Source organism: Palaemon carinicauda, chromosome 3, assembly GCF_036898095.1.
Source record: "Palaemon carinicauda isolate YSFRI2023 chromosome 3, ASM3689809v2, whole genome shotgun sequence".
NCBI classification, from domain to species: domain Eukaryota; kingdom Metazoa; phylum Arthropoda; class Malacostraca; order Decapoda; family Palaemonidae; genus Palaemon; species Palaemon carinicauda.
In genome coordinates this window covers 120078592-120100716 of record NC_090727.1, presented here as the reverse complement: position 1 = coordinate 120100716, position 22125 = coordinate 120078592, and the positions used below count along the sequence as shown (strand labels likewise).

The window sequence follows — 22125 nt, the reverse complement described above, 5'->3', positions numbered from 1 at the left end:
TTCGAGGTTGCAATAATCAACACTGATCCCTTAGGCTTACTTTCTGTTATCAGGTTTTTTTTTTTTTCCCTCCAGAAATTCACCTTTTTTTAGTAATCTTACGATAAGTTTTATGTCGTGTGCGGACGATTTTTCGAAAAACAATTATTCGAACGACAATTGTTCGAAAAACTTTTTTTCGAAACCCAATTATTCGAAAACAGTTGTTCGAATGTGTTTTTGTTCGAATTTACAATTGGTCGAATTGCAAGATATTAGAATAAGCAATTTTTCGAAATTGATGTTGTTCGAATCCATAGTATACTTTACTCAACCATAAAGGAGAATAGGCTTCATGTTAATTAACGAATATTTTATATTTATTACAATTTACTCATATATCTTTGCACATTTGCGTCAAATAAAAAACATTTTAAAAGCAATTAAAAATCAATACTAATACAAAAAAGGAAATCAGACATTTCATAACATCCTTAGAATATGGGCTACTGTACGAAGATACTTGACCTAGTCTTGATATTCTTCAAAGTTATGAACTGGTTTCTTGAAACGTATTGCAGTTTCTTTATATTTCAGAGTGCTTCTTTCACATTCTTCACCTATATTTGATTTGGCAATTTTAATTTTATTGAGAGATTATTCTCTTTTAAGTGCGTCGATTAATTTCCATATTGATGGGTGAGCAGCGCCCACTTGCTGAGAAAATGGTCGATACCAACCCTCAATCGAATTATTTGACTTTGGGAGATTATTGTTAACTCTTTCATAGCGAGACCAAATATTTATATCAAACAATAGTGAACGACGAGTATTCTGTCTACCTGGTCGACCAAGCCACGTATCTTCAAAATAATCTATTAACGGAAGTAATTCGGGTGAAATTAACTCCGGTTCTACTAAATTTTCAAAAAATGTCAATAACTTTCTTCTAGGATAAATGCCAGTGCTAGAAGCATTCGAATTTTCATTGAAAACTCTACGTCATTTAACTACTGATTCGATTGTTAATGTTTCTTTTCAAAAGCAAGATTTGTTTGCGGTTAATTTTTTCGTAGATTTATTTACATAATAAACAATGCAATTGAGTTGTTTCTCATAAAACTACTCATTCGCTTATAAACGGCAAAAATAATAAATTCTTACTCTTACTTAACAAGTCGCTGTAACTCATGGATTCGAACAATATTAATTTCGAAAAATTGCTTATTCGAATATCTTGTAATTCGATCAATTGTAAATTCGAACCATTACACATTCGAACAATTGTTTTCGAATAATTGGTTTTCGAAAGAAAGTTTTTCGAACAATTATCTTTCGAATAATTGTTTTTCGAAAAATCGTCAGCATAATGCTTCATAAGGACAGCTTATTGGAAAATCGCATATATGAATGACTTTCAATTTCCCCACATTACCATCCGACTTCTGAACATTGGAGGAGTTGTCCTTTTTCCTTCCTAAGCCAGCTACAAAATTTTCCCTAAAAGAATTGTCAGGGGTCGTCAATGGTGCCAGAGGGGCGTCAGCATATCCAGGAAATGGGGGTTTGTTATTTAGAGTCTAGGAGCAGGGATCGTGTTTGGTTAGTTTGTTGGTTTTTCTTCTAGAGAGTATTAAGAAAGTATCAAATATAAGTTGGAAAGGAAATTTGCATTCTTCACTATCGCCACAGCGAGAGTATATTACCCATATCTTCTACTCCATACCTTACCCATGAGATAGCACCAAAACAGACATAGAGACACAAGTTTAAGCTAAACCCACTTGTTGGAACTTGGAATCATCCTCCTCGTATATGTAATGATGGGCTTCCGGCTAGAGGCCTAGAATCCTACCACAATGATTAGATACCCCTGGACTCCAATGACCCAATCCTTGAGAATCTTTCCACCAAAAGAAAGTCCTAACCATAGTTAGGATGGCTGAAATCATCTAATACTCTCACATATAGCTTTGAATGCAAATACATCCCAACCGTGATCCCTTTTCCTATTCATCTAAGCAGGCGGTAATAACGAATGTGGAAATATCCACGCCATTCAAGAATTTAAATATAAAAATAAATAAATAAACTATATATATATATATATATATATATATATATAATATATATATATATGTGTGTGTGTGTGTGTAAAGATGCATGAAATATTACTCATAGAGTTAGGACAATAAGACTAAAGAAAGTTTATAAAATTAGGAGGAGGTCGAAGTAATGATGAGAAGCAGAAATAAAATAGAAAAATTTAGATTGGAACTAGGGGAGCAGTTTCCCAAAGTTCGAGAGCCCTCTTGCCCATCACAATGTTTCAACATGGAAATGATATTCCTTGTTGATTACGATGGCTTCATCATCAAGGCGCTCTCACGTTAACAGGGTCTTGGTTGATCAAAGTATAGCCGTCTTTCTATTCAGCCTAATAGGATCATGCAAATATTTTTTTTAATTTTACTAAGTAAATTTTTTGGCTGGTAATTTTTCAAGTCTTTTATGTCTCCATTTTTGTGAAAATTACGTAAATATAAATTCTTTTTAAAATGTAGGGAAAGAGCATCCTTCCAGATATTCATGCGAGTTAAATTAAATTTAGCTTCAATCCTTATTTTATAATTGGACTAAATTATGAGGTTATTTGGGGAAGTTGCGTGTACTACTTATGAAAAATAATGAATTTTTTCTTTGAATACCTGAAGACACCACTCCTCGCAGCCAAATAGTAGTCAGGTGTAATATTACATGCATGAGTATAAAAATAGTACTAGCCTGGAGCGATGTCAATTCAATGAGGGGCGAAGTACATACGGCAAGCCACCTATAGTACAAAGACAGCCGTTGTATACAAAAAGACCTAAAAACAAAAGGTTCTTCCGAACCACCCGAAAGAAATAATAATTTGTATTAAAATTTGTAATCTATGTGCAGACTTTGGGAAAATTTTCATATTAATATATTTAGTAAAATGGATCGATGAATATACAGACATAAAACAATGATAAGAAAGCCAAATAAAATACACAGAACGCCAACTTATTGAAAATACTTATACTGCAGAGAGAGAGAGAGAGAGAGAGAGAGAGAGAGAGAGAGAGAGAGAGAGAGAGAGAGAGAGAGAGAGAGAGAGAGAGAGAGAGAGAGAGAGGGGGGGGGCAGCATCCTCGTAGAAATTATTGTTAATTGTCGTCTTACAAAATTGTCCAGTGAATATAAAAATCTTCAACATTAGAAATTACGTCTTTTATACAGCATTACATTCCTTTCCCTTTCAGATGACAGTATGTGCCTTCAAAGAACTGGCAGAAGTGGAGGAAGAGATTACTCTCAAGATGTTACTCTGGAAAAGCCTTTCAGAATGGGAGGCCCTTACAGAAGATTGGTATCAGGTATGTATTATAATTTCTACATTTCAAACTATGGCGTGCATTCCAATTCCTTCTAAGGTCCCGACTTGATAATACATTCTTGCCTCAAAAGAAGAAGTTCCGTAGCTGATGTGTCCAAAGAGAGCTTGAAAAAAAATAATTTCCTCTAAACAAGGAATCAGCTGTTTGAATGGAGTCGAGATTATAATGAGATTTAAATCTTTTAACGTTTCATTCAGGAATTGAGACAACAACGTTTCAAATTGTGTAGATTAACATTCAATTTTTCACGTTCTTTTCACAGCAAAAGTATAAAAGTACATTTCTAATTCAGATAATGAACACTTTATATTCCTTGCGATGTTTGAATACCATGGCATTATTAAGATTATTACTATTAGCCATGCTTTAGCCTTAATTGGATTGGACACGATTTATGGATTTGGGCTATATGGGATGGTGCTTGGGCCAATGACTCCATTCAGCACCCATCTAGGGTAAAACCCTTGCCTTATAAAGTTAGAAAAACTTGGACAGAAAGATGAAAGGAAGTGTTACCATGGACCGAAGGAACCCTGCAAAGACCCTTATGTAATCTCTACAGTACAAAGCTGATTGCAACAGAGAATATTTAGATTAAAATCTGTTCAAAGACGTAATTTAAAAAATAAAAAAATCTCCTCTTAAGATTTCGTTTGTAAAATTGATGTACTTTTCCAACACAGAAAGAAGTCAAGAACCTCGACGTCGTAGAAGTAAGAAAAATCACCTTTGAATACCGGGGTAAGGTCGACTACCTCTTGAAGACAACGCAGCATTCTGATGTTCTTCTCCATCTGAAATCCCTAGTAAATTCCTTGGAAGAAAAGGTATGTGCAATTCGCAGTCTTTCTTTACAACTGAAAAGAAAAACAAGCGATGAAACTTCATAAATACCAATTTCTTACTAGTTTAAATTCAATTAATAATTGATTTTGAAAAGACCTTCCAAATAAAGAACGCATGCATTACCATAAGTAGTTCAAATAAATAAATACAATATACCTGGTAATAGAGAGCAAAACATAATGTAACAATGATAAATCAGGACTATTATACAAAATGTAAAATTTGTTTTTTTCAACATTTAATGATAAACATACTGCCAAATCAACTTTGTAATGGGCCTAAAGCTAAACATATCATTTGATCACATGTAGCTACCAGTGTTGGAAGCTTTAACAGATACTGCACTTCGTCCACGGCATTGGCAAGAAATAGACATGGATTTAGGCCAGCCCTTGCCATCGCCTTTAACTTTAGCACAAGTGGATGCAATGAATCTCCACACACACGCCCATACACTTCAGCAAGTGGCGCACACTGCGCAACTACAAAGGGAAATGGAAAACCGTCTCAAACAGGTACAGTCATCCAAGTTAATTTCGTTTTCTCAACACGGTTTTCTATGAGAACATGTTAGAAAGCATGTTATTTCATGGGAGACTTGTGTAAAATACCTTCACAAACACTACAATAACACCGAAATGGTATATCCAACAATGCTATTTCACATTTTTATGTTAAACTCCAGCTATATATATATATATATATATATATATACTGTATATACTCTATGTATATATATATATATATATATATATATATATATATATATATATATATACTGTATATACTATGTATATATATTTTATATATACATACTTACATACACATTTATTGACATAAACAAACATATATTGTAGACACACATAATAAATATATATATATATATATATATATATATATATATATATATATATATATATATATATATATGCTCTTCTTTCCTTTTAGCTTTTCCCATATCTATAAGGGGTCGCTGATTATAGTTAGTTTACTCCATCTTACTCTGTCCTGTACATCTTGTTCTGTTAGACCATTTTCTTTAGTGTCATTAAAAAATTCAGGGACGTCAATTTGGGGAGGGGGGCTGGGGGGCCAATGGCCCCCAAGACTCAACTTACCCCTCACAAGGCTCACCTTGCTCCCTCAATCCCGAAACACCAAGAAGTAACAAGAGATAGTTTTCCATTAATCCCACCGAAATTCAAATGTTTCATCACTTTAGCATCACACTTATCTATAAAGAGGTGAGACTCATGGTAAGCGAACATTTATTGAAGCGGGATTTACACAATGGAAGAATTCCTCAAATTCATCAAAAAACATTCTAAAAGTGAAAGACAAGTGAATGCTATGAGTTACTGGTTGATCTTTAAGGCAGCCAACAATAAAAAAAAAAAAAAGTCCAATCAAACATAAAATTGATGCCAGCAGGTTAAAAGAAGCAGAAGCAATCAGAGAACTTGAGAAGTGTTTTCTACGTGTCACAAGTTTACTGGTTAGGCAGGATTTAGCCTGCCGGGCCATGATGAAAGTGAAACTTCAGAAAATATAGAAAACTTCTATGAGACGCTCAAATGAAACTTTGGGTAAAAAGATGGAAGCAAGGAATGGCCACTACACGTTCCGCCACTATCAAAATGACTTAATACATGTGTTTAGCAATAAAGTTCTCAAATGTGTATCTCAACAAACTAAGAAGGCAAATTATTTTTCAATATTAGTAAATGAGACAAGAGATCAGTCAATGAAAGAGCAATTACGCATAATAATCAAGTTCTTTGATGGTGAAATAGTCCAGGAGAGACGATGTGGTACCTATCACATCACAAAATCTAGTTGCCGAATCCCTTGCAAATTTCATTTTGAAGTCAAATGAGCTATGATTAGAATTGTCAAATTGCATGGCACAGTGCTATGATGGGGTTGAGCGTTATGAGTGGGATTCAGTAGTTCAGACTCGTATAGCAGAGAAAGTTTCCCATGCCATCTATATTCATTTACATGGACATAGGCTCAATTGAGTCCTCATTGACTGTGTGAAGAACCTTGATGACTTTGCAGATTTCTTCTCAACCACACAGACTGTATAACTATGTTTCAAACAGCAACTCAGACATGACCTTTCTGTTAAATCACAGGAGCTCGGACAACAGGTACTATAGTCAATTCTTTTTAGCGTGGCAGATTTGCACCGACTCGCAGGGGTGCCCTTTTAGCTCGGAAAAGTTTCCTGATTTCTGATTGGTTGGACAAGATAATTCAACCAATCAGATAGCAGGATTGTCTGGGCTAAAAGGGCACCATTGCGAGTCAGTGCACATACGCCTCATTAAAAAAATTGAGTATAGAATTAGAGAGAACAGTTGTTACTAGATGGTTCTATTGGTACAGGAGTATTCACAAAATTCGTGTATGATATAAAGCTATTCTGGCCATACTAAATTCTCTATCCGAGTCAAGTAATGAAGCTTCTATGGAAGCATTTGGTCTAAAATAAAAAATGGAATCTTGGAGATTCATAGTTTGTCTCTTTGTTGCAGCGAAATTTTTAATGAATCTCAAGGGAGAGCGAATTCGATATCAAGGTATTTATGGGTTATATGAATATATGAAAAACACGAGTAAATGTGAAAAATTATCCTTAAACAGAGCCAAGTATTACAAACTCACAAATAGGCTACAAAGGTGGACCCGAATTAGACCGGAATATGTGTTGTAATTAACTTTTATCTCTTTTTGTAGCCAAGTGGTAAGTCACTAAAACCTCAGTTTCGATTTGGTCCGTGTTTGAATCATGGGCCGACCAGAAGCTATTATCATAAGAATTAATTCACCCTTGGGTCTCTGATTCTGAGGCAGCAAGAATTTGATATTAAGTGGTATTTATATCTTATATGAACATAAAAACATATACATAATTCCCTTTTGGAGTGGGAATACCTTAACGTGATAAATGGGTTTGTGCTTTACCCTGATCAGCAAAGCAGTTATAATCAGGGCCACCCATACTAGGTTGGTTAGCTGTGAGCGATTAGCCTATAGACTCCCACCATCACTAATCATCAGTGGCCAGCGTTGTCGTGAACACTGGCCACGCCCCAATCATAAATAAGGACATGTCGGAAGCTTTTGGCCTGCAGTGGACTAGAAATGGCTGCATTTATTGTTTGTTCTTGCCTAATATATACGAGTATGTATGCATGTGCGTATATATATGATATTATATATATATATATGTGTGTGTGTGTGTGTATTTACATAAATTCCAAGATGCTTGAAATTGTCTCAATCTTAATTTTCTATCATATATTAACCTAACCAATCTTTTCTATTGTATATCATTAACTAACATAGATTCTTTTCTCCAACATACAGGTTATTCAAGATTGGGAGGCTTCTACAATCCCTGTGTCTGACTATGTCAGGAAGGATACGTACCAACTGGGAAACCTGGAACCCTTAGAGTCGCTGCTTCTGAGTACAGATATCACCCTTCACCTTCTTCTGCATTCCCAACATGCTCTTCACATAAAACAAGAGACTGTCAAGTGGAAAAATATACACACCATTATCAAAGGAACTTTGGTAAGGCCAAAGAGAGGTTTAAATGGAATTTCAAATCGACAAAACAAATTCAATACTGTAAAAGCCATATCTTTTGCAAAACCATTACCTGTATTAAAATAGTAAAGCGTAGATCACATGAATTAATTAAAAATGCCGCTTAATGTTCAAGCCTGGTTTGTTGCACAATATAAGGAACACGGTATTCCAATCAGCTTGCTTATGACCATAGTAACAAATTCAACAATTATATAGCAGGCAATAACGAAAAGGTAACTCTACTCTAATTAGCTTGTTCATGACCATAGTAATATAAAATCAACAATTACAAAGCAGTCATTATCTAACTTGTAACCATCATTCTATGGTCAAATTACTTTTAGAATAGGTATATTTATAGGCCTCCAGTAAATATACTTGCTGTCTTCCTTCATTTCTCTACCTACTTAAATTAAAAGAATTGCAGATTTCGCTTTCCGTACAAATGTTCTTCCTCAACTTCAGACAGCAATGAAGGAGTTTGAGGAGGAATGGATGGCCCTTGACCCTGTTCTCAGCACAGTAACAGCCCATGAGGTCTTCCCACTCCAGGCAACTACATTTGCTGCCTCAACTGCTTTCTGGACTAAAGTCATGACAAGGTAATTTCGAACAATGATTGATTGAATGTTGATTATCTGGTATCATAACATCAATGGTCGTTGGTGTGGGTTAGAGTATCATTAATAACGGATAATCAATTCAACATAAAAAAAAATTAGGAGAAAAAGGGAAATGACTAAATAGCTATTTAATAAATTTAAAATTTCATAAACCATTTAAAAACGACATGAACTAAAGGGGCCCGGCCGGAGTGCCAATATATGGAAGTATAGAAAGGAAAACACAAAATCCTGAGAAAATTCACTGAGCTTCGTGTGGCAATGTAGAATGCGTATAAAAAATATTTTGTCAAAATTCCTCTTACTTTCATAATTAGCAAAAGTAATTCAGTAAACCAAAAACATTGTTCCCTACAAGAAAATGCAGTATTTCTTGTTATCGTAAATTTTGATAATTATTACATTTTAATATAAAACTAATTGTGAGCAATGGCATCTGTATAGATTCCATGAATCACAAGACGATGTATTACTCGTTAATTAACCCCATCCGGCCTTCAGTCCGAGCACAAACCTCATAGAGAGTACACATTTGAGTTTGACATGGATACGAGATCAAACTATAGGGAATATTCTAACAATATGTAAGAAAAGGAAATGGACATGGACAATACAAAAAAAATTAAAATGACAGATAATAGATTGACAATAAGAATAACAGAATGGGTACTAGAGAGTGCAATAGAAGCAAGGGAAGGAAGAGAAAATGATAGATTGACGAACTAAAAAAAATTAAGGGTATAAACTGGAACAGGAACAATATACACAGACGAGAGTGGAAGGACATGTCTGAAGCCTTTGTACTGAAGTGAACTAGTTACAACTGATGATAATGATGATTCAAAATAAAAAAAAAATAAAATATATATATATATATATATATATATATATATATATATATATATATCATATAAATATTCAGCCGTTACTAGTTCAATGCAGAACAAAAGCCTCAAGAGTTCACTGCAGAAACAAAGTCCTAAGGCATGTCTATCCACTCGCGTTCATTTATGGTCTTTCTATGCCAGTTTAGACCAACAAGTTTCCTTGGTTCGTTAGTTAGTCCATCGTCTTCTCTTCCCTCCGTTGTTTCTTTTGCAATCTTTATGCATCAATCTTTTATTCTTAATACCCATCTCTTATCTGGCACAGTCGTACAGTTACTTCGTTATGCATCTTGAATAAGATTTTTTCATAATTCTAACCATTCTTTGCATGCAGATATTTCCAGACAGTATCATACTGTTCGTAATTCTAGGAATACGTTAGTTCTAAAATTCGTGCCTTCTCTACCATAAGGCTCTATACTACAAACTATTCTAAAAGTTTTATTCCAGCTATAACCAGATTGTGGAATGATCTTCCTAATCAGACAGTTGAAACAGAGGAACTTCAAAAGTTCAAACTTGCAGCAAATATTTTTACGTTGAATAGGCTGACATAAGTCTATTTATAGTAACTATTTTAATCTTGTTACTCTTCTTAGAGTATTTTATATTAGTTGATCATTACTTCTCTGGTAGTTTATTAATTTCTTTATTTCCTTTCCTTAATGTTCTACTTCCTTGTTGGAGCCCTTGGGCTGACAGACTCCTGCTTTTCCAAATAATAATAATAATAATAATAATAATAATAATAATAATAATAATAATAATTGATAATGATGATGATGATGGTAATACAAGTAAATTAATACAGACCTAACAAATGATTTCCTAAAAAAAAAAAAAAAAAAAAAAAAAAAAAAAAAAAAAAAAAAACTCAATATTGTTCTTATATTCATACTTTACCAGTAAAAAATTGTCTACATAAAAACAAATATTTCAGAGTAACGGAAGATTCCCTAGTATTATCACAGCTGAGAAATGGAATGCTACTAGAAGAGATTATACAAGAAAAGACTCATCTGAATGGACTTCGGGTTTGCTTGGCTCCACTCCTGGCAATGCGCAGGCAAACTTGCCCAAGACTTTTTTTGCTGCCAGACATCGACTTATTAGAGCTTCTCACAAAGGGCCAGGTAATTCTACAGATCATATATTCTTCTTATTAAAAATTTTGAAGCCAACCATTGGTGTAAATTGTTCACTCTAGAGGATTAAGCTCTTTTTGTGTACCAGAAAAATCATAAAAACCTTTCTTTTTTTTAGTCAGGATGCCCGAGAACTTGAAACCATTCATTCATTATTTTTTCAATTACTCCAACGACGTATACTGTACGCAACAGAAATCATTTATGCTGTGGTTTCTTTTTAAATCAACTGAAATAGGTTTCAAAATATAATTCCATAAATGTATACACAAATATGACAAAAAAAATATATACAGAAAATATGAAAATTTGTTGTAAATGTTTTCCCTTAATTAGTCTAAACAAAACCAAAATAGATAAGGCTTTAAATATTTCCTTTATATTGATGTATAGCTTTACATAAACTGTATATAAATCTTTTACATATACATAACAAAAGAAAATTACGCCAACTTCTGATTAATCAAGTTGAAACTACGTAAACAAAAATTCAAATAGTTATATTGACTTTACTCACGTTATACGTTAACAGACATCGTTTAGGTTTCATTTTGAATATAAAAATAAGTCATTGTATAATAATCATGTAGACTATGAAAAAAGTATACCATTTTACAGCAGTGGTATTTACATAAATACGAACAGTAGATATGGTTTTCCATATTTTTAAAAATATTCTACATATGTAATAATTGACAACGAGAGTACGCATGAAAACAAATTCATTAAAATTTCTGAGGAGACTTTACTTATCATCATCATCACCTGCTCCTCATAAGCCTATTGACGCAATGGGCCTCGGTTAGACTTTGTCAGTCGTCTCTGTCTTGAGCTTTTAACTCTACTTTTCCAAACATCCTCATCTACTTCACGCTTTATAGTCCTCAGCCATGTATGCCTCTTCTAGTGCCTTGTGGAACCCAGTTAAACGTTTGGTGAACTAATCTCTCTTAGAAAGTGCGAAAAGCATGCTCAAACCATCTCCACCAACAGCTCACCATGATCTCGTCCACATACGGCACTCGAGTAATCTCTTTTATAGTTTCATTTCTTATCCTGTCCTGCTATTCAACTCCCGAAATTCTTCTGAGAGTTTTTTCTCAAATCTACTAAATCGGTTGGATATTGTTTTATGGTCATACTATGACTCATCTCTATACTGTAACACAGATCTCGCTAAACTGATATATAGCCGGATTTTTATAAGTAATTTCTGGCGATTAGATTTCCAAATTTTACTTATCCTAGCCACTGTTTGATTTGTCTTTTTCAATCTTTCATTAAATTCCAATTCTAAAGACCCTGTATTAGAGATCATTATTCCTAAATACTTAAATGACTCCACCTCAAACCTATCTCCTTCCAATGATATTTCATCTTTCCTTGCATATTCCATTCTCATTATCTCTGACTTTCTTCTATTTATCTTGAGCCCAACCTCATGTTTTTGCAAAATTCTGCGGTGTTCTGCTAAAAAGGATATCGTCATCAGCATACTCTCGGTCAGCTAATTACCTTTTACCAATCCAGCCCAATCTCTCTCCACCATCTCCAAGTGTTCTACACAATACAAAATCCATGAGGAGGATAAACAACATAGATGACAACACATTCCCTTGAAGTATTCCACTGCTCACTGGAAATTCCTTTGATCGGACTCCACTAACATTAACTTGGAACTATGCTCATGAACAGACATAATCAAATCTACGTATTTCAGAGGAACTCCATAATAACGAAGGACTCTCCACAAAATTGGTCGGTGCACACAATCAAAGGATTTTTCAGTCTGCAAATGCCATCAAAAGTAGATTTCTATATTTTACACATTGCTGTACAATATGTCCCAAAATGGAAAGTTAATCAGTATAATTTCTACCTTTTCTAAATACTGCTTATTCTTCTCTCAGCTTTTCATCAATCTTTCTCTCTAGTCTCTTTAACATAAGCATACTTTTATATTTTCATGACAACCGATATAAGCGTGATGCCTTTGTAATTATTGCAATCAGTCAGGACTTCATTTTTTTTTTCATTTCACCAACACTGCCTCTTCATACTACATTCTACTAAATAATCTTGTAAGTATTCTGGGGAACACTTCATTTTCAGCCAGTATCATCTCAGCACTTGTTTCATCATAACCGTAATGGGGGACAGAAGTTTAATAGAGGTGGACAAAGCTTTAGGATGTGACATTCTTACCCTATCATTCAGCATTTTATCAGATGGCGAATTTCTCCTAGGAGGAATACTGGCAAAAATAGGTGGGTTGGATCTCGTGCCTCTTTTTTCCTCCTGATTTCAATACCTTTGCATAGCTTGTTGATTTACTCAATAGTCTCTTGACATGCTCAACACTTATGTGTTTGATACTGAATTTATTGAGGGCAGCCTCTTCTAACTTATATTGCTGGCAGCTCCTATCAGTAGATTTATGATTCAAATTGCAGTTTAAAAAAATGGCATTTAGTGTACATTCTCCATGGTAAACACTGGAGCAAGTACTACACATTTTTTTCATTCTTGCAAACCTTACAAGGATGCCCATATCTAAAGTAATTAAAACATTGCAGTGGCTTCTGCTTAAATATTCGAACTTGAATCCATTCATTTTCTATGTAGATATGGAAAGGAACATCAGCATCCTGGAAAGTAAGGATAATCCTTGATTTAATGCACTTTGAGGTGAAAAAATAACACATTACTTCACTGGGTACCAATCTCTAAAAATTTTGCCCTGTCAAAATAAATATATTTGTGTATGGTATGAAAACCTTATTTACAAGAGATATCCATTTATAACAAAGTTTATTTTGTTTATTTGGATTTCCCCTGCAGCTTTATAGGTTTATATTTGAATTTCGTTACTATTTTTATATATAGTGGTCACATTATGAGGTGTTCCAAAACATGGACAAATTATGGATAAAAATAGAGCTACTGTACTATGAATATAGTCTGAAACATATATACACAGATCTTATATTTTGATCTTCTATAGCAACATTTTGAGCCCTTATTTGTCAGAATTTGTTGAGTAATTTTAAAGTTACAAAATATTTTGTTACTTGAACTTGAAAAATATTGCCCTCTCAAATTTAATCTCATTAATATGTTTGAACGGTGATATCAACCAAAATATTACACAACTGAAATGGCTATCATCTCATTTCATTAACTTTAAATATCAGACTATCCAAGAACTAGCATAAAATTTCGTCACGTCCAATGGTACCAATCTCCCGAAATTTGGGGTCTGGCCCATGGACTAAAAGAGCCTAACCTTTATCGAGGCAAAAACATAATTTTCATATCATAAACCACGTGATGTCAGGCGATATATATTTCATATTTTGCACATACTTTCCCTGAAAATATGATTTAAACGTGTTATCATATTGTGCATTTTATATATAATTTCCAGGAGGCTGATATTTGCAATAAATACCTTTCAAGGATTTTCACTGGAATAGGACGATTAATCCGAGGTGAAGATGGACAGATAGTGGCTCTCGTATCCCCACAGCAGGAGAAATTAAGGTTAGCAAAGGTAAGTCTAAATCAGCATATTTCAACGATTGTCTTCATCGATGAACTTTTTCTATGCTTGCAATTTTGCTAAATTGCAGTAAAATAGCTATTTATGGCAAATGCTATGATTGCTGTTGTAAAAAAAAATTAATCTTTAAAACTATGAGATACTATGCTTGCATTCATTTCATCAAGAATTCTTCTTTGTTCTTTGAATCTTTACAATTCATTGTTAAATTACAACAGTAATATTCATAAAATTCTCTCTTCAGTCAGTTGTTGCACATCATGGTGTTGAGGACTGGATAGGTCGTGTTGAGAGTGGCATGAGAGCCACTCTCAAAAGACTTATAATTAAACATGCTAAAGAACATCTCCCAATGGACAATCTTCATATACCACTACAGGTCAGTTTCCTTGCTGCAGATGCCTAATTATGAAAACCTGAAACTGAAATGTTCCATACTAGTTTGGAAAGAATTGCCTAATGGAGAGAGAGAGAGAGAGAGAGAGAGAGAGAGAGAGAGAGAGAGAGAGAGAGAGAGAGAGAGAGAGAGAGAGCATTTACCTTTCATATGCTTAGTAAGGTAAAATGTCAATAACATGCTGCTAGTTGTTACAAATTTATTCTTTCATAATAACATAGGTGTTGGACATCTGCCGTCGGATCCAGTGGAGTACGCAGATAATTGATATTCTGGATAATGCTTATGAAACCAAGGTAAAACCCAATTTGCAAAGTGTGTTAACCAAAATAGAGGATGACTTGATAACACTACAGGGCATCACCAACTTACACGTCAGTGCCCAGCATGAATCTCGACTTACGTATTCGATCATTACTCTCTTATCTCTTCGGGAGGCCACAAAAATGCTTATTGCAGACAAACCAGACAACAGGTAGGAATGAGACGTAATTTTAAGAACATTTTGAAATAGAAATTACATATGTATCTCCAAAATCCTGGACGTTTAATGAACACATATCTCGGCAAAACTTGTTATGACTTCATGCATTATCCTCCTATGAATTCCTAATGTTATACTTGTCCCCTTTCTTCATTATAATCGCTCTTGAAAATTCTTCTCCCTCCCTGCGTTCAATGCTCTCCGTCTCATAAATGTCTTTCCCTAATAATGCCTGCAACTTCCACTAAAACTTATCCCTAAAACCGAAGATCATCTGATGAAAATGCATCCCAAAAATATAAAACAAACAAGCATTCTGGATAAGTGACCTTCCATAATCATGCGAATGCTACAGCCTCAAACACCCAACATTAACACTTTTTTTTTATTTTTCATGGAAGATGGTCCTATGCTTGGCTTCAGCATTTAAGTCATCTCATAAATGGTGAAGGCAGAAGAGCAAAAGTGCAAGTTTCTATCAGCGTAGAGAACCTGGACTATTGCTACGAGTATATGGGGGTTTCTGGAGCATCTATTCAAACTCCAAGCACGATGAGGGCACATCACGCTCTTATCACTGCTGCTCTGAATCATAAAAGTAAGCCTAGAAATATGACTAACAAAATTCTATAAAATAGCACTTGAATAGCACACAAAACATATTAGGGAGGCGCCTTAAAATATGGACTGGGAAATCTGGAACTGGGACCAAAGGAACTATTCAAGATGTCTCTGCATAAAGATAACATTTATTTTATTACACCAGAGAACTATATAATAAAACAAAACCCTAAACATTACATGCTCTCTGAAAGGAGTTTCAACCTTTCCCATACAACAACTATGTTTAACTTATAAATTTTCTTTTATCCTTATGAAAACTCACATATTTGTTAACCCAATAGTTTTTTAAGAAAAACTTTCAAGTCCTTAGTTTTCACTCTACTATAGTTTTAAATTATAAAACAGACATGAAAAATAAAATATAGTAAGTAAATTTTCCATTTCGTTTACCCCATAATCTTCAGATAACTACACTTGCATATGTATTTTTACGACAATTTGAATAGTTCTTTAATTCTACATATTTTCCTAAATTCTATCAAAATCCATGAATGTGCAAACTTTAATATTAGTATGCCTACGTTAAAATTCTGGCCTTATTTGGTGTTATCCAAAGACAAGTAATTTTAAAACTAATTCAATTATTCAATATAAGACCCATTATTAGAAAACCTTACCAGGCCTATAATTGACAATTATGCCATTTGTGGATTTTTCCTAAAATTACCTACACGATAAAAACAACCTGAATCACCTGTTCCTAGTCTATTAAATACACTAGGAACAGTTTTGGTAAAGATGATGCTTAACGTACTATGAACCTACAGGCAGGTATTCTTTAACTTAATATATATTATATATACAATAAACTACGATTCTTACTTCTGTCAACAACACATTTGCATGAAACTGGTCATAAACCTAATCATACTAAAAACTAGATTTCAAACAGACTTGGGACCCAACCTATTCCGTTAATTTTCAAGACAATATGACCAAACACTAACCTTAATGATTAAAACACTCAATTCATTTACGGAATAGTTCAATATGAAAACCGACATGTTGAAAAACAAATATATCATCAGTATTCAGAGAAATAAAAAAAAATATATGAACATACAACCACCCAAATTTATCTTAAGCCACCGGAGAGTAACCAAAAAAAGGAAGGTGTCAAGAAGTTTAGGGGGCACTTTGCTTAATACGATTACATCTAGTAACAATGACCAATATATTTTATTTCTATATAGGCCTAGCATTGTTTTATATGTTAACTAAAGTAGATTTCCTATATGATAATTGCAGTTGGTGCAGTAGTTGGAGGAGTTGGTACTGGGAAAACAGAGACACTTAAGTGTGTAGCTCGTCTAGTCGGCCAATATCTAGCTTCCTTTAACTGCTCTATTTATACCCCTGTGCAAGTAAGTAATCTATTCACTATCAAATAAGTTTGTCAAAGGACAACAGTCACTGACTTCAATACATTCCACATTAACTGACTCGTGCTATATCTAGTACTCTAAATAATGCCAGATATTCAAGAAGATACTTCGAAAACACGAATTTTATACAAGTACAACTGCCACAGTATATATGCTCAATTGTCTTAAAAATTTATAATTTCAACATCTCATTTACAGTCATAGTTTTCTCTAAGTTATAACTCATACTAGCTATGCAGAACTGACAAACACTAGCGCATTCCTTGTCTTCCTTATGGATATATCCTCTACTCCAGATTCTTTCATGTACTCTAGGTCTGTAAGGAAACGTGAATAATTGTAAACTTTTGCTTCCTATTTACAGAACATAAGATTCTTTCTCAAACATAAAACTTCTATGTTGATTATGATGTTGAATGTTGAATTCAGATAGGATTTTTTTTCTTTTTTAATAAACGGAAGGATAAGTTGAATGCATATGACATTCACACTTCCACACGACCGGGTGTGATATATGCCACTTAGTCTGTAAATAGTTTTAGCTTTGAAAACTAGGAAGTAATTTTGAAGATGTTTGATTATTTATTTTTTTTATAAATCATTTGCAAAAGACATACTGCTTAAGAACTGTGGATGCATATTTCTTGCCACCCACTCTTTCCCAAAACAGAAAAGGACTGATTAAAACAGTCCATTCTAAACAGATGATTTGATTATAGAGTAGTTAATTAAAGTTTCAAGGGTCTCAGTCCTTCGTTGCATAGCATTTCCATTTGTAAAAGATTAATAATAATTCTGGATATAGGTAAAAAAACATTCACGTGAAGCACTTGTTCATTTTTTTCAGAAAGCAATTATTCCTATTTCATACTCATTAAAATGAAAGTAATCAATCTTACAGTAACATCCATACCAAAGCTCAGTGAATATTATAAATTTTACAGTAATATCCATATCAAAGTATTTAAAACTAATGTTCTTTATCTCCCTAGCCAGAGAATTTACTGAAGAAAAAACAAGATTAACTAAAATCTCATACCATTCTTTCGAAAATAAATCAAAATATATGAAAATGGTTTATTGGATTTTTAGATTAAACATCCATTCTTTTCAGTTCACAAGAGTAGAAATTTTTTATGCAACTAAATCAAAGATAATTATCTAAAACAAATTAAGACGCTTATTTGGTGGCTTCATAAATTTTCGAAGGCCAAATAATTTGAACAAGTAAAACTATAAGGGTGAAATGAAAGCCAGAATCAAATGAAGTACAAAACAGGCTAATTACAATAGAATTTCGGGAAATCATCCATAAAAAAGTACTGTACCATGTATTTTTCTCTCTGGTAAATGAAGGACTAATAAATTATTTCACAATTATATTATAGCTTTTAAGAACAGAAAATATTCATGTTCTACGTTGCAACTTTGTCTAATACATTGGTCATGGTCTAATAACAATAAGCCATGAAATCAAGACATCATATTAAGCACCCCTATTATTAAGTTACCCTTGGTTTGCGATAAGCTTGCCTATTACCTAGTCCCCTACGATCTTTAAAAACTGGTTTGGTATCTTTTCCCAATGTGATGTAAAAATAATCTTAAATTTTCCAACAAATTCTTTCTAGTCTACGTTTGGACGAAAATGTACAATTAACAACCAGATATAGTCCATACCATTTAACATGTAAAGCAAAATTATAATGAAAAGGGAATAGTATTTTCAAAAAAATAATAATCATGCCTTGAGAATATGATTGTAAGTAGGTCGGAAATAGTGGCTCTTCTCCATCTGGATCACAGCATTGATAATAATTTTTTTTTATTATGTATAATTCTTAAAATTTTGGGTGTAATTTTTTTTATAACAAATTTACTTTTGAGTAACACACACTGTGTTTGTTTTCCTCAACTGCACAAAAAAAAATTGTCTTTTTAAGAAAATCTTTCGAGATTTTCGGTGACTAACCTATTCTAAAGAAGTATTTTACCTCTTGAATTCTGCCTTGTTTCGAGTATTGTTCTGCGTGGTCTTCAGCTGCCGATTCTCATCTTAATTTGTTGGACAGGATCATATGGCCTAGTAAATTTCTTATTCCTGGTCTAGATATTAATCTCGGGTATCGTTGTTCGGATCTTCCCGGACAGTACCATCCTGTTCGCAATAATAGGTATGCAGTTAATTTTAATAGTCGTGCCTTCTCTATCATAAGGATCAATACTGCACATTATTCTAGAAGTTATATTCCAGCTGTGACAAGGTTGTGGAATAATCTTCCAGCCACCCGTTGAGATACTACCGCTAGAGAGTTAAGGGGTCCTTTGACTGACCAGACAGTACTATATTGGATCCTTCCCTCTCGGTACGGTTCACTCGTTTCCTTTCGACACGGCTATTTTCGCTGTTGGAGCCCCTGAGCTTATAGCATCATGCTTTTTCAACTAGGGTTGTAGCTAAGCAAGTAATAATAATAATAATAATAATAATAATAATAATAATAATAATCATGTAGCTGAATCGGTGGTGGGCTGCTGGTAACGTTCATGCCCGACGATCGCTAGACTGGGGTTCGAGTTCCTTTGGTCGCTAATGATGGGGTTTTTGGGGAGTCTATAGGTCTACCTGCTGTGCCTCTCTGGCCCTAGCTTTGATGGAAAGGAAGCTTGGGCGCTTATCATATGCGTATATGGTTAGTTTCTAGGGTATTGTCCGGCTTCCTAGGGCAATGTTACTGTCCCTTGACTCCGCCATTCACGAGCGCCCTTTAAAACCTTTAACCTTCATAAGTTCAAACATGTATCGAATTTTTTCATGTTGAACAGGGTGACATATCTCTTTTTAAAGTTTATATATAAAAGATCTACTTTAATGTTGTTACTGTTCTAAGAAGATTTAATTTCAATTAATATATTTCCTTATATTCTTTCCTCACTGGGCTATTTTTCCCTGTTGGAGCCTTTGGGCTCATAGCATCCTTCTTTTCCAACTAGGGTTGTAACTTAACTAGTAGTAGTAATAATAATAATAATAATAATAATAATAATAATAATAATAATAATAGTGTGATAATCTTATGTTCAAAATTACTTGCCTAATTCCATTGTCATTTATTGGAGATAAATATCACGACAACTTAGTCAGAAGCATAAATCTACTTATTCAATTCACTTTGTATTAGATCCAGGTACTGTGGCCGGAAAGGTCATTCAGCGCAATCATAAGAGATATTACAAAAGTAAAAAGAAAATATGCTCTCAATGAAATCATATAAAATTATAAATATGAGTAAAATTAATATATGACTTTTCCTGGAATATCAGCGACGAATTCACCCAGGAAATGGTATTTTGGCCACACATGCATTAAATAGTGCACCAATATTTATATTTATACATACAGAAACAGAACAATGAGATGTGACTCGCCTTGACAAGTTAATTACCGACACTAGCTTAAAATTTCAGAAGCAAAAAGAAATAGAATACATGTGCCCTTCTGACGCTGTTGGCATCAGTATTTATTATTTAATTTGTTTACTGAATCTATCTCAATAAGTGAAGTACAATCAAAAGTAGTGGCGGAAACGTGATGATTTCTATGGTGAAAAAACTTTACATTAGTCGTATTCACCAAAAGCGAATCATCTTGTTCTGTACTGGAATTCCTGCTTTACAATTCATAGTATGTTGGCTAAGGTACCAGCCACCCGTTGAGATAATACCTCTAGAGAGTTATTGGGTACTTTGATTATCCTGAAAGAACTAATTTGGACCCCGCTCTGGTTACGGTTCATTTTTTTCTTTGCCTGCATATACATCGAATAGTCTCGTCTCTTCTTTACACATTATCCTCTTTCCTCTTACACCTGAAACCACCCAGATGACTGAAAATATCGTCTTCACTCAAGAAGTTAGGGTTAACTACTGCACTGTAACTGTTCAGTGGCTACTTTCCACTTGGTAAGGGCAGAAGAGAGACTTTATCTATGACAAGCAGCTCTTATAAGAGAAAGACATTATAAAATCGAACCATTGTTCTATAGTCATGGGTAGTGTCATAACTTCTGCATTTCGGTCTTCCACTCGCTTGAGGGTACACTCAAGACACACTATTCTATGTTTCCTTGTTTCCTTTCCTCACTGGGCGATTTCCCCAGTTGGAGCCCTAAAGCATCCTGATTTTCCGACACACTATTCTATACTTCCTTGTTTCTTTTTCTCACTGGGCTAATCCTTTCCTCGCTGGGCTATTTCCCCTCTTGGAGCCCTAAGGCATCCTGATTTTCCGACACACTCTTCTATGCTTCCTTATTTCCTTTCCTCGCTGGGCGATTTCCCCTCTTGGAGCCCTAAGGCATCCTGAGTTTCCGACACACTCTTCTAAGCTTCCGTATTTCCTTTCCTCACTGGGCGATTTCCCCTGTTGGAGCCCTAAACCATCCTGAGTTTCCGACAAACTATTCTATACTTCCGTATTTCCTTTCCTCACTGGCCGATTTCCCCTGTTGGAGCCCTAAACCATCCTGAGTTTCCTACACACTATTCTATGCTTCCGTATTTCCTTTCCTCACTGGCCGATTTCCCCTCTTGGAGCCCTAAACCATCCTGAGTTTCCGACACACTATTCTATGCTTCCGTATTTCCTTTCCTCACTGGGCGATTTCCCCTCTTGGAGCCCTAAACCATCCTGAGTTTCCGACACACTATTCTATGCTTCCGTATTTCCTTTCCTCACTGGCCGATTTCCCCTCTTGGAGCCCTAAACCATCCTGAGTTTCCGACACACTATTCTATGCTTCCGTATTTCCTTTCCTCACTGGGCGATTTCCCCTGTTGGAGCCCTAAACCATCCTGAGTTTCCGACACACTATTCTATGCTTCCGTATTTCCTTTCCTCTCCGGGCGATTTCCCCTGTTGGAGCCCTAAACCATCCTGAGTTTCCGACCTACTATTCTATGCTTCCGTATTTCCTTTCCTCACCGGGCGATTTCCCCTGTTGGAGCCCTAAACCATCCTGAGTTTCCGACAAACTATTCTATGCTTCCGTATTTCCTTTCCTCACCGGGCGATTTCCCCTCTTGGAGCCCTAAACCATCCTGAGTTTCCGACAAACTATTCTATGCTTCCGTATTTCCTTTCCTCACCGGGCGATTTCCCCTGTTGG

The 22125-nt window shown here is 34.6% G+C and overlaps 1 protein-coding gene across 1 annotated transcript in view; it reads left to right on the top strand.

Annotated features, from left to right (window-relative positions):
- The window catches only part of LOC137633717 (dynein axonemal heavy chain 6-like), a 163475-nt gene that overhangs the window by 54330 nt on the left and 87020 nt on the right, over positions 1-22125 (top strand). Inside the window, exons 9-19 of the mRNA XM_068365966.1 lie at positions 3267-3380; positions 4085-4228; positions 4559-4762; positions 7623-7832; positions 8316-8452; positions 10301-10493; positions 13933-14058; positions 14312-14446; positions 14686-14939; positions 15350-15546; positions 16821-16936. Of these exons, the coding sequence (XP_068222067.1) occupies positions 3267-3380; positions 4085-4228; positions 4559-4762; positions 7623-7832; positions 8316-8452; positions 10301-10493; positions 13933-14058; positions 14312-14446; positions 14686-14939; positions 15350-15546; positions 16821-16936 (1830 nt within the window). The remainder of the gene's footprint in view (positions 1-3266; positions 3381-4084; positions 4229-4558; positions 4763-7622; positions 7833-8315; positions 8453-10300; positions 10494-13932; positions 14059-14311; positions 14447-14685; positions 14940-15349; positions 15547-16820; positions 16937-22125) is intronic.